This window comes from Maylandia zebra, linkage group LG12 (genome assembly GCF_041146795.1).
Source record: "Maylandia zebra isolate NMK-2024a linkage group LG12, Mzebra_GT3a, whole genome shotgun sequence".
NCBI classification, from domain to species: domain Eukaryota; kingdom Metazoa; phylum Chordata; class Actinopteri; order Cichliformes; family Cichlidae; genus Maylandia; species Maylandia zebra.
Genome location: NC_135178.1, coordinates 38352788 through 38366692, shown reverse-complemented (window position 1 = coordinate 38366692; position 13905 = coordinate 38352788). Strand labels below are relative to the sequence as shown.

At 47.9% G+C, this 13905-nt stretch overlaps 1 protein-coding gene across 5 annotated transcripts in view; it reads left to right on the top strand.

Moving 5' to 3' along the window:
- The window catches only part of LOC101464774 (regulator of G-protein signaling 3), a 29690-nt gene that overhangs the window by 3057 nt on the left and 12728 nt on the right, over positions 1-13905 (top strand). Inside the window, exons 2-15 of one of the 5 annotated variants that reach the window (XM_076891237.1) lie at positions 1230-1370; positions 1496-1652; positions 2112-2196; positions 2268-2318; positions 2727-2785; positions 2868-2962; positions 4718-4786; positions 5638-5716; positions 5805-5925; positions 7644-7903; positions 12524-12605; positions 12690-12795; positions 12893-12989; positions 13603-13860. In XM_076891237.1, coding sequence (XP_076747352.1) covers positions 1230-1370; positions 1496-1652; positions 2112-2196; positions 2268-2318; positions 2727-2785; positions 2868-2962; positions 4718-4786; positions 5638-5716; positions 5805-5925; positions 7644-7903; positions 12524-12605; positions 12690-12795; positions 12893-12989; positions 13603-13860 — 1660 coding nt within the window. Of the gene's footprint in view, positions 1-1229; positions 1371-1444; positions 1653-2111; positions 2197-2267; positions 2319-2726; positions 2786-2867; positions 2963-4717; positions 4787-5637; positions 5717-5804; positions 5926-7643; positions 7904-12523; positions 12606-12689; positions 12796-12892; positions 12990-13602; positions 13861-13905 lie in introns of those variants that run through there. The other 4 variants (XM_004571654.3, XM_076891236.1, XM_076891235.1 and 1 more) reach the window with 4 other exon arrangements.

The window sequence follows — 13905 nt, the reverse complement described above, 5'->3', positions numbered from 1 at the left end:
AGACTATAGTTTATATATCTGTAGACTATAGTCAATATATCTGTAGACTATAGTCTATATATCTGTAGACTATAGTCTATATATCTGTAGACTATAGTCAATATATCTGTAGACTATAGTCAATATATCTGTAGACTATAGTCTATATATCTGTAGACTATAGTCAATATATCTGTAGACTATAGTCTATATATCTGTAGACTATAGTCTATATATCTGTAGACTATAGTCTATATATCTGTAGACTATAGTCAATATATCTGTAGACTATAGTCCATATATCTGTAGACTATAGTCTATATATCTGTAGACTATAGTCTATATATCTGTAGACTATAGTTTATATATCTGTAGACTATAGTCTATATATCTGTAGACTATAGTCAATATATCTGTAGACTATAGTCAATATATCTGTAGACTATAGTCAATATATCTGTAGACTATAGTTTATATATCTGTAGACTATAGTCAATATATCTGTAGACTATAGTCTATATATCTGTAGACTATAGTCTATATATCTGTAGACTATAGTCTATATATCTGTAGACTATAGTCAATATATCTGTAGACGATAGTCTATATATCTGTAGACTATAGTTTATATATCTGTAGACTATAGTCTATATATCTGTAGACTATAGTCAATATATCTGTAGACTATAGTCTATATATCTGTAGACTATAGTCCACATATCTGTAGACTATAGTCAAAGGGTGGAAGCACAAGTCAGACCCCAAATACAGGAAAAGCCAGTGCGAGTGTGCGTGCGTGTGTTTGCGTGTGTGTGCGTGTGTGCGCGTGTGTGCGCGTGTGCGTGCTCAGCGTCACGTCAGACTGAGCTCATATGCTCTGCTTTGAGCTCAGTTTAATGATGGGTGGAGTTTCTTAAATCCTCTGGGTGTAGTAGTAGTTTTTACACCTACTAGTAGTTTTCCCTCGAGCCGCGCCGAGTGTGTCTAGGGAAACGATCTTCACCTCGTTACTTCAGGCCGACCGTCACTTATTTCTTTTCTTTCTTTGAACAATTTTTGTTGTTGGACTCTTTGTAAAATCTTCTTTTCTTGCCGTCCCTGTCCTCGAGCACATTTGCTCCACTTCCTTCACCGTTTCCTCCGTGCTACGGTCAACACGTTTCCTTATACGGAGCAATTGGACCTTGAGAATGATTGTGATTGGCCAACAGGTGACTGGTGGTTTGAATCGTCTCTGCTGTCTCCTGTAGGCCCTGTGATGGAGCTGTCCTCCACCTGCACCAGGAGGCCCAGCAGCCATTCAGGAAGAGGGGGGAGGGAAGGAGAGGAGACTGTAAGGAGAACAGAGACCCTCGGGATAATCTGCAGAGGAAGAGAAGGGACCGGAGAGGGTGAGGAAGTCACAAAGAATCACCGATCAGTCATCGATCGATCACTGCAGACTCTAACAGCCTGACTGTTACAGGGCTCAGACCACAAACCAGTTCACACCTACTTCTGTTTTTCGGTGTGGCAGCGAGATCCAGATCCGCAGAGCTGAAATCCGAGTGGCTCTAATCAGGAAGACCCGGATTCAGACTGGGTCGAGCGGATTAGACCCGGTTCAGGGTCTGACTGAGCCACAGCGGGACCAGCAACCAGCCCAGAGCACATGGGTCAGAACCCTGTCCGAGGTGGGTCTGTGAGGGTTCAGGCTCTGTCCAGGACTTCCTCTACTACGATACCCAGAGTTCATAGCACCGCAACATAAACACAAGGTTACCATGGAAACATAAGCTCAACCTTAGCAGAAACAACAAAATGAAGGTTTACATGAAACTTCAGAGTTCATGTTTGTTCTGATTACTTCTTAAAAATGAAAGTAAGTAAAAGTAAATGGAAGCACTCGCCATGACAACGCAGTGATGATATATATCTGCCTGGTCCTTCGCGGCGGCGTCATCACAGTTTGTGTCTTTGTTTTTATTCTTACTGTGCTGCACGGTTCAGCGTCTCCTCTGCTAAAGGTGGCAGTCAGGAAGCACGGGGCTTCCTCGTTGGTTTCTGGGAAATTTGTAGAGTTCTGATTGGCTGCAAAGGATCAGTAAGAATAAAGCGAGACCAGCTCAGAATGATCCATGTTCTGATCCCAGGTTAGACCCGGGTCCATGGGGAGCATTCCTGAGACCAGGACCAGAAGGAGGAAGAAGGTCCAGCCGTCTGCGTTCAGAGGCAGAGGTGCGATCAATCGATCAATGATCGATCGATTTAAATCTGCAACTGACTCCGGCTGTCTCCTTTCTCTGTAGGTCAGCTGCGACTGTCAGTCACCAGAGAGCTGCAACAGCTGATCATTCACAGTAAGTGCTGTAGCAGCCAATCAGAGGAGACCTTCTGACAGTTAGAATAGAATAGAATAATCATTAAAACACAGGTAGAACCTCAGAGTAGCCCAGTAAAAAGTCAGACTAAGTGTGGACGACGGGTGGATAAGCAGAGACTCAGACTTACAGTGTTTGATCAGCTAAAAACAAAGATGGCTGCCTCTCCTACTCTTTGAGGTTCTCTGACAGATTCACATGCAGAGTTTATGTTTATGGAAATAAATATTATCCTGTAATAAATCAGGCGTTCTGCTGTCGGGCTGAACTGTAACTGCGCTGCTGTCGGCACATTGTGGAAGTGACTTCCTGTCCTGGAGCTCAGTGTTCCAGTGATCAATCGTTCATCCGTCTTCGTTTGGTCAGCCTGTTCTCTTCTGTCTGCAGTCCATGAGGCCAGAGGGCTGATGGGACAATCCCAGAGATCATGTGACTCCTATGTGAAGGTGAGGATGTGATGTCAGTAAGTTGATCAGCTGCTACTGCGACAGTCGAATATCAAAGACCTGTTTGTGCATGTGTTCACAGCTGGCCCTGACCTATGACCTGCAACGCAGCATCAGGATTAAAACTGACACGGTCTACAACAACAAGAACCCAAAATACGAGCGCCGCTTTAAGCTGTGAGTCACACAAAGGTTTCTAATTGCACACTTATAGAGACGGCGCTGGGACTCAGGACACCTTCGACTGTGCTATGAGAGTTTGCTGCAGGAGTTCCAGTCTGGGGTCAGACTGGAAATGAACTTTCACTGAAAGATCCTGGATCACGCCATTTCCTGTCCTGAGTTCTTACCTACAGTCTGATCCAGTGTGGAGGTTTCAAAGAAGGCTTCCCGCAGCCAGCAGCTTCAGCTGTACGAACATCACCGTTACCTGCACCAGAGCATGAGCTGTCAGGCAGGCTGGCTCACAGCTCGCGAGCCTCGCCCCCGTACAGTCAGCGCTCCAATATAATAGTTTTAGCTCTTCACAGCTGCAACCATCCAATGAAATTCTTAATAAAAAAGAGTAAAATCAATGAATACAGATATTAAAAATACTGTAGCAACTGTAGTGCAGAGGTAGTGCCACATACATGTACAGTGTGTAATATAAACTGTCCAATATTCCAGCAGCTCAATGTCCTGATGGCTTGTGGGTAGAAACTGTCCCTGCTGCTGTGGGTGTGGACGCTCCTCATGAAGAGCGTGAGGCTGTGGTGGCTGGGACCAGAGAAGATCCTCTGGGCCGTCCTCCTGTAGATGTCCTGGATGGCTGGCAGCTCAGACCTGCTGATGCGCTGTGCTGGTCACAGAGCGTCATAGCTGCTGGTCCTCACTGATGTGATGCCCAGGAGCCCGAAGCATCCGACTCTCTCCACTTGTATTCCCCTCGATGTAAATGCCTCCGCCCCACGAGCTCCTTGGTGTTGCTGATGTTGAGCAGCAGGTTCTTGTCCTGACAACTGATGATGATGCTGTTGGAGCTGGGTGGGGCTGCACAGCCGTGGCCTGCACACACATCCCTGGGGGGCACCGGTGCTGAGCGTCAGTGCAGATCATGTGACACTGCCGATCCTAGTTTACACAATATACTCCTCATGGTGGCGCACAGGTGTCAGTACCTAATAATCATGCACAGCGCTGTGCTCACCCACCTGAGGCTCCCAACATGTCAGCACTGCCAGATGCATTTACGTGTTGCGTCTGAGAGGGGGCGACATTGAGCCTGGTGCACATGTGCATCGTCTGCACATGCATGGATACTACATTGTGGTTATCATGGATTAAGTGGAATCACATACAGCATCAACACTTGTCTGCACTCCTGAATGAAGGAAAATATAACTACTAACCAAGCAGCCAGTTCTAAAACACCCTCCACCCACCTCCATCAGCACCACCATTGAGACAGCAGAATGTGGCTGTGCTCCTGAGGACAGCCGTGGCAGTCGAGGGTCTGTACATGGCAGCTTTGCAGGCTCGAGCTTAGTTTTTCTGAGGGAGATGAGGAGACGGTCAGACGTGCTTTCATCTCCTCGCGTTTGGATGTTTGCGTCCGTGAGTGAGTTCAAAGTGCAGACAGAGAGCATGTCCTCCGGCTGCTCTTCATCGCTTACCTGTTCCTTTGTTGCTTAAAGTCGATTCAAACGTTTCGGACTGAAGTCTGGACTCACACTGAAGTGCATCGCTGACCTCTGACCCCAAGCTGCATGGGCACTGTAGCGTGTATCAGAATTGCACACCCTGTTTCTTCTTCCTGTGGAGGGCCGGCTTAAATGAGTGATGCACCTGATTCAAGCCGCGTGCCTCAGGTTGGACACATGTGGTTTACACTGTTTGCATTTCCATTGTGTTTACAGTGTGTGTGTGTGTGTGTGTGTGTGTGTGTCTCAGGTGGATCAGAGGAGAGTTCATGCCGAGCAGGTTGCTGGTTTCAGTGTTCAGACGACCTGCTGACAACAGGTGAGTGATGACATCACTCTGACTCTCACCTGTTGAGCTGCTGATGATTGCAGTTCTCTTCAGGCTGGACATCCACACATGTTGCAGTTCACACTCTGGCCTGATGGTGGCAGTGGGGCTCACGTGGTACACTTTTTTAAACACTTTGAGGTCACATGATGAAAAGTTCAGACTCAGCTTGAATTTGAGGTTTCAACATCCAGACTGGAGGAAGAGTTCAGCTTCAAGGCTGCAGGTACCTGCACAGGTGTGGGTCTTTCCTTTCCATGGTCACAACATCCAGCCAGAGAAGAAGAATCTCCAGGAGGAAGACACCTCATTACCTGAGCATGAAGAGAAGAACCACAAACGCAGGAGGTTCAGAAAGCTTCCAGAAACAGGCCGAGCTGCTCCGTCCTCTGATCCAGAATGATGCGGTCGCTCCAAGACGATCAGAACAAGAACCGACTGAACTTAAATAATACAAAATATAAGAAACAGCTCTAGTACATGCAGAACACCACAGAGATGAAATCTGTATGACTGACTGAGAAAGCTGAGGCTCTGAAGCATGCAAACACAGAGCGCTGATGGGCACGCTCAGTGTGTTTGGCGAGAACATGCCGACCATCCTGAGCTCGGTTATTCAGCGTCACAGGGTTTCAAACCAGAAGCTTCACTTGAACCTGGACAGCGAGGACACAAACCAGCCAAAGGATCCTCGTCCCTGTGACCTTCTTCTGCCGCCGAGCTCTTGAAAACAGGAAATCAAATGTTTTACTTTAAACATTCCAATTAAAGTTCACGGCCTGAATTATCTAAGGTTATGCAGACTATCTGGCCTGAAGGCGGTGCTTTGTCTTACTCATCAGGTGTGTCCATCTCCTCAGGCGCAGTCAGCTGATTGGCTGTATGAGCTTCAGGATTGGCTCTCTCGTCTCATCCTGTGAGGTGAGTTAAAGTAATCGCAGCAGAGAATCTCGCACTGACTGTTTATACACTTTGTAACCTGCTGGCTCCGCCTCCTCTGGAATGACAGCCCCTCAATGGTTGGTTCTACCTCTTGGCGGAGGAGTATGGGTGGAGCAAACACCTGAGAGTGACATCACACAGAAGCAAACCAACAAGAAGCTCTGAAGAGGCGTGTGTGGACATCAGAGGTAAGGATTGGCTCCTCCGTGGTCATGTGACCCCGGTGATTGTGAAGCAACTTTCCGAAAGTCAGTGGAGGAGCTTCACAGTGACCTGTCTGATGATGTCATTCTGTTACAGGTGAGTCAGCTGACAGGTGTTGTGAATCCCATAATTTATTTATATAGCACTAAAAAAACAACATCTAGTGTGAACGCTCAAAGCGGCCACAAAAGAAGACGTCACACACGACGTTTAGACCCAGAGCAAACAGTGTTTGACTGTTTCTGACTTTACGTTTCCCAGTTTTCCTTTAAGTTATAAAGTTACTGTGTTATCTACATTTGGCCTAATAATGATCCTTGTTGCTGTTTTAGAGGAGCGGAGCTTCTAGCTGCAGATTTCTGTCAGAATCTGCAGATTATACAGAACAAATAAAATGTTCACGTTTCTCCAACGCTATCTTCCCAGCAGTTGTACTGGACGGACAGGAAGCGTTCGCGATGTCTTCTCCGGCGCTGATAATCGGCATCTGTCTTGTGTCAGGGACGTAAAAGACGGATTTAATGCGACATGACCATCAAACAGCAGTCGCTTTCTAAAACATCAGATATGTATCGGATTCAGGACCACATACGGAAGTGACCCAGGTCGGATTTGTAAATATTGGATTTGTGCCGTTCACACCGTCACACCATGATCGGATATGAGTTGCAGAGGGTCAGAAAAGTCGGATTTGATGTGCTTTCACCTGCAGTGTCAACGTAGCCTTAGTTTCAGTCGAGATTTGGAGACTGAGTGATCCATGAAGCACCTGGAGAGGAAATAATACTCCAACAGGAAAGGTGTGATGGCCTGCCTGATCGGAGAGGTCAAAGGTCAGCTCAACTGTGGCCGGTCTGCTGTTAAAGTCTGATCTGCGTGTTTGATGTTTGGCGATTGTGGCAGCGTGAAGTCTTCATCTACCGTTATGCTTTAGTTTTATTTATGCAGCGCCAAATCACAGCAGCCATCGCCTCAGGGCGCTTTCTGCTGTGAGGTCGATCCAACAATGACACAGAGTCAGTGAAGACTGTCAGCTACGCTCCACCAGGCGTAGCTAAGGGAGGGTGCAGGGCCACCTGATCCAGCACCAACTGCTTTATCAAGAAGGAACGCTTGAATCCTAAAAGTCAGGCTTCGTGGTGACGGCGCCGTAAGCAGCTGCTTGCCCGTGTGTGGATCCATATATTCGTCTATTTATAGAGGCTGGGGGGTGGGGGGCTGATATAGATTAAAAGTGACTCCTGCTCTCTCACTCATCCCCAGGGGTCCACATGGTTACCATGGTAATGACAAGCAGCCCACTAACCATGTGACCCTCACAATACCTCTGTGCTCATGTCCCTCTCTCTCTCTCTCTCTGACATCATACTGAGGGCTGACTGTGGTTCGCCGGGCTGCACAGAGCGAGCGCGGGACCACAGAAGAAGCAGCTTCGGTCTGCCTGCAGCAGCTGTTTGTTGTTCAGCCCCGTTCTGTGTCACATGATACGTTTTGTTGGTCTCGAGGTCAAATCCTACAGTGTGGCAGCAGCTCTGTGAGCCCGGGCATACCCCTTTACCTGTAGCGTACCTGGGTCTCTGCTGGTGTCCTGGGTGTGCTCAGTCTGCTCCGAGGACAGCCGAGATGTTCTGGAAGAATGCGGCGTGGTCGTGGGATGATGCAGCAGGTGATGATGATGATGATGGTGGTTATCTGCTTGCAGCAGACCTTCGGAGGACTCCGGACTCCACCCCTGATTCTGACCTGAACCACATCGTTGATGCGGCTTCCTCCACCGGTGCGTCCACGGCCAGCCTGACAAAGTCCACCTCCACCAGTGCCACCAGCACCAGCGGGCCAAAAGACCTGATCTCCAGCCTCCACTCTGAGGTCACCAGCTACAGCAGCCACGCCTCCACACTGTACACCAACACCAGCCAGCAGTACGCTGGCCGAGACGGCAGCGCTATGCAGCGAATGGAGGTGAGTCAGCGTACACGCACACACGCCGTTAAACATGCACCAGGAGGAGGTGGAGGTGCGATGTTCACAGCGACCATATCTCCTTCTGTTCCTGAACGTAACGCAACAGACAACTAAGAAGTTGGTTGGTCACCAGAGAGTAACTGTAACTTTAGTTTGGTTTATCTGATCGACAGTGTGTGAAGGTTGCAGTTCCTCTACCGTCCAGCAGAAGCAGCACTAGTCCCAATCAGTGTTGGTCAAGTTACTTGAGAAAAGTAATTAGTAACTAATTAGTTACTTATTTTCAAAACTAATTAGTTACTTAGTTACATAGTTACTTTTCAAAAACATGATACACAACCTGAATACGTAATAAAGCAACAGACCTTTCAGCCCAATTCTACTTTTTCTCCATAATCATCATATAAATCTGAATCAAATGAAAAACTTTTTATTAGTTTTATTAGTTTTAATCATTTAACTTTATGCATCATGCTTTTTAATGACATCATGTGACCGATAATATGGCTGCTGTCACTGTACTGAGCGCCCCAAGAAGGCGGAGCTTCAGTTTTGGTGAATGAAATTCAAGGATTTCGATACTAATTAACAGTAAGATGCTCTCCACAGTCTAGTACAGTTAGGATTAGCTGATAACAAAGCACTCTGCCCTCTTGTCCAAATATGGTCACTTCCTGAAAGAAGACCTGACATGTCTCTGTTGGGTCTTCAGATGTGACTTCACTAACCGGTGGGTGAAGCGTTACTTACAGTGTAACCAGCTGCTGATGGAGCGCGTCCTGCTCAGAGAGGATGAATAATGCTGATGGAGGTTATTCTGAGCATCGTGGTCCTGTTTGCTCCGATTGCTCCTCGTGTTTTACTGTTTTTCTGAGAGGCTCATCAAACATTCATGTGATGAATTATGGAGTGAAGCTGCTTCTGTAACCGTCACAAGCTGCTCTCTGACCCCAGCCTCAGAAACATCCGAAACATGAGGTCCAACACAGTGTGTCCTCTGTTCCTGTGCAGAGCAACCAGAGCTCCAGCTCTCAGGTGTTTGTGGGTGTTTGTACACGTTTGCTGGTGTTTGTGGGTGTTTCAGGCAGATTTCAGAGGACTCGCATTCAGATTCAGGAGCTTGGGAAAACATTAATGGTAAATGGTAAATGGCCTGTATTTGTATAGCGCATTTCTAGTCCCTAAGGACCCCAAAGCGCTTTACACAACCTGTCATCCACACATCCACACACACATTCACACACTGGTGATGGCAGCTACGTTGTAGCCACAGCCACCCTGGGGCGCACTGACAGAGGCGAGGCTGCCGGACACTGGCGCCACCGGGCCCTCTGACCACCACCAGTAGGCAACGGGTGAAGTGTCTTGCCCAAGGACACAACGACCGAGACTGTCCGAGCCGGGGCTCGAACCGGCAACCTTCCGATTACAAGACGAACTCCCAACTCTTGAGCCACGATCGCCCCGGTATGTTTTAATTTTTATGGTTTGGGGAGGAGGGAGGGAAGGAAAATAACGAGGGTGGGATTAGGTGGATTATGTTTTAAGAAGATTGCTAATTCATTCATTCATTTCATTCATTTATTTATTCATTTTCAGGCACAACAAATACCTATATTGAACATAAAATACACAAAACAAAAAACAAAACTTGCCTGAAAAAGGAGTGGGACGATGAGTCAAAGCCCTCACAAACACACGTCAGCCCGAGTGTGTGTGCTCAGGAAGTGTGTGCGTGTTATCACAGGGACACATCCACTGTTTTTGTGTGCCTGAGTGTGTGAGTTTCCTGCTATTATTCTGTGTGCTGGTTCCCACACACATACATCCAGTTCACCTCTGAGCCTCTGCTACGCGCTCACACGGGTTTACCTCGATCGGCACGCTGGACTCGGACCTGGTCTGGATCTTCATCCTGGTTTGGTTCAGCTCTGCTGAGGACCACTTGGTGGATCCACAGGATTCGAACTCTGACCTGCTGCCATGCACACCATCCACCGTCTGTGTCGCGTCTGCATCGGACAGAACCTGCCTCAGGTCTAAAGCTATGATTATTGATTCCATCGATCAGTCTTGACCTCTGTGCTTATTGATGATGTTGACTGGGACATTTCATGCATCACAGCAGCTCTGAGACTAAAAGCTGTTTCAGGTTCTTGGATCCAGGTCAGCACAGTTTTCTTTGTTTCTGTCTGTTTAAAAGAGTGTGACAGATAATCGGTATTCAATACCGCCAATCGCAGGAAGCTCAGTTCGCCACAAAAATGGCAGAAAGCAAACTGCTTTCCTGATTGGCTGTGCAGTTTGATGTCACGCCTGGATGTGTGTCATGTTCCTGGGAAAAGCTCCACAGTGTCCTGTGTTGTGTGTGTGCTGTGTAACCGGAGCGTCTCACGTGCTGGTTTCGGGTCTTACTGAATGAAACAGGAAGTTCGTTCTGTTAGAGCAGGGCGGAGGGCGGAGCTACCAGTGATGGAGAGCTGGACCTCAGACGGTTTGGTCCAAAAGCATCAGATGACATCAGAGAACAAGCAGAGCAGAACCACTAATGTATAAACTGAAACGATGAGCCCAGACTCAAATTCTTTGTGCTAGTTACTAACTTTACTAGCAATTCCTTTATTTTTGTGACCTCTGACCCCAGAGAATAACTTAGACAAAACAGAGTTTTATCTCGGTTCAGTTTCAGCTCGTTGAGAGCAGAATAAGTCAGTCGGCTAATACGGAGCAGAGCTGTTACTATAATGTTGGAGACAAAGTGTGATGGTGTGGTTCGGGACTCAGCTGCAGGGGAGGGGTGGAGCAGAGGGTTCAGGGGCGTGCATGGCAGCTCCCCCGTGACTGGGAGCAGGTGCACGTGGAACAGGAGTTCTGTGTGATGTGTGCAAAGTCGTGGTGGGTCTGTGAATGCTGGCTTTCCGTGCACCTAAAAAGTGAAGACTGTGAACAAACAGACAAAGAGACGATTCCCCGACCGACACTTTTACTGTTTGCCTGTCCTCGGCCCACATATGGAAAATATCATTGAGAACCAGAGCCGCACAGATCAGGTGAGACAGTTGACCTTTGACACCATCCTCATCCTGGTCCTGAGTTGTAATTAAAGAAATGGTCTGACTGGCTCCAGTTTACAAATCCTTCAGTGGACAGGTAAGGGAGGTCCAACGTGTTGGGGTTTAACTCCGTCCCACGATTTCTCAGGACAGCTCTGAGCACCGGCCCTGCATCCTCAGCCAATTAGAAGTCAGAAAACAATCCCTCTCCTGAGGTCCACCTTTCACAGTTTGAAGGTTTCTCGGTTCTTTGTCACGAGTTCAAACCAGATTGACGTGCGCTTCTGTTGATTCGAGAGCGCCACAGCAGTGGGACGTCTAAAAAGGCCGCTTCACTGCCTCAGAGCATGAATCTAAATGATTATTTGGTATTTAAATGTTCAAACAGCTTCTCTAACCTCCTCTGATCTCCTTTTCCCACTTGGCTCAGCCTGAGGAGGCCGGGGGAAATTGTTGATTTAGACAAATGCAAAGCTGTGTTAAAGGCACGCTCAGCTTCCTATTCCTGGTCATTCCACTTCCTGTTTGGCCTGAAAGCTCTGCAGAGGCAGGAAGATGGCGCAGGAGCGGGATCGTGAGAGCAGGACTGAACCTGCAGACAAATGCTGTTTGCATACCTTCACCCCGACGCTGTTCTTGGTTCCCCTGCAGCAGTTTTAATATCAGCCTGTCAGTCTGAAGTCGGGGACATTAAACTTCTATTGTGGCGAGGAAACTCTCAGGACGAGGCGACCTTTCCTTGCGCCGTCTCTGTTTACACAGCCATGGAAACCACTTGGAGACCCCCACCAAACATGGCCCAATGGGCCTCGGTCAACAGGGCCGTGGAGTAACACACGGTGCGCCCTGCAGGCTGAGAGCATCACAGCAGGAACAAACCTGACCTGACAGCAGCCTTCTGTCCTACACGACAGCTTCTCAGTCATCCTGAGAAGAAACTTTAAGGTGATGAGTCATCAATAACAGAGTGACCACGCCGGTAACTCAGCACAGGACAGCATACATGAGTCAAACGAACAGGTTCACTGCAGGCTCATTTACCCTCACAGTTTATGTTTACATGACACGACCGAACAAACGTTTTAGAACAGCAAGGTGATAATTTGATCCAAAATACTGAAACCAACAGAAGGCTCCATAATCGACTCCTCAGCGGCTCTCTGAGAATAAACGTGTCATTTTAAGAAATCAGCCTTCAAAGAGGCGGGCTGTAAGATTTCAACTGCTTTTATTGGAAAATAAAATCTCCTGGAAAGGAGTAACCCTAACCCTGCGTATCATCACCAAAGCTCCCTGCTGATCTCTCATAAAGAGAAAAATCCTTCGGTGGTTGGCTTTTCCAAATGACCCCAAATCTCTAAACTGACCAGTGCACCAAAGTGTTGTCACCTGTAGGGTCTCACCTTCAGGTGAAACATCGTCAGAGTTTGCTCAGATGTGTGGAGAACAAAAGGAGTTCCTCCAGACTTAATCTGGGCTCTGTGACAGGAAAGCAGACCTGCTACGCCTCGCTGAGAAGGTGGAGTTTTAAACTGACTTCAGGTGTGTTCTGACTGTCCTGCAGGTGAGCATCGCTCGAGGAAAAGATGGATTCGGTTTCACCATCTGCTCTGACTGCCCGGTCAGAGTGCAGGCGGTAGATCCAGGTGAGAAAGACAATTCCACGACCGCTGTACGACATCCCGTTCACTCACAGGTAATAAACACCTGGCTGTCCTCACTGCTCATAGGCGGTCCGGCTCATCAATCTGGACTCCGTCAGGGAGACTCGGTCCTGCAGCTCAATGGGCTTCCTGTAGAGACCTGGAAGTGCGTCGACCTTGCCCATGCCATCAGGTAACCCTGCCCCCTGTCAGAGTGACCCCACCTGTTCAGGTAAATCACAGGGCACATCTGGCCTTTTGTGAATACTAACAGTGGCGCGTCTCCTCAGGAGCTGTCAGTCTCAGATTGTGTTGGTGGTGTGGAGAAGTTTACCTGAGGTCCGGTCAGCATGTGACGCTATGCTCCGCCCACACACACACAGCGCGGTGAGTTTCATGCGTGAGGACCATTTGAACTGCACCTGTGGTCATAATCACAGCTGCAGATAATCAAAGGAGCTCTCATTCAGCTCATTTTAGTTTTACTTATACAACACCAAATCAGCTCGAGGTTTATAGCGTAAGACCTACGATAATACCCCGACAGTCAGACCTGCTAAAGCTAGCACTTGGTAACAGGAAGGAAAAACTCCCTTCTGACAGGAAGAAACCTCTGGCACAACCACCAGTGAGGGCTGGAAGACACCGTGTGGGAGCTTCAGTGCTTCCTTTATTCCTTCCTTTAGCCAAGGAGACACTGTAGCACCATTTGTAAAAGAAGAGGAGATGATGCCATCCCATAATTCATAGCAACACATCACCTGACAATCCAAGAAAACAAGTGCTGAACATTACATGCTAGTTAAGCTCACAGCTGAACATCAGAAGAACATGGGTTGATATAAACTCTGTGTTTTCAGGTTGTGTCTCTGATGTCTGCTCTCATGTTTACTTCACTGTGCTTCTCCTTTTCTGTATCATTGACCTCACAACAGCTCGCCAGACAAATGAGCGCTTATTAACTGATCTTACACTAAGCTAATGTTCCTCTGTCTCCTAGACGACAGGCAGGAAGTTGCTGTCTAACCCCACCCAAAGCAAACAAGACCGCAAATGGGGTCAGGGGTCAGGGGTCCGGGCCAGTTTGGGAGCTCTAGGTTCTCTATGGAGGGATAGAAAGGAGGACAGGGAGGAAGAGGAAGAGGAGGAAGACCAGGAGATGTACACACCTCACACCACCACCCTGAAGGGCACACGTGTGACATCATCAAATGGAGACAATTACATCATCCTGTCACCTGTCAGCACAGAAGGGCAGGTGAGTGTCAGGAGGCGGGGCCTGTATTCAGAAGGAGTAGAACAC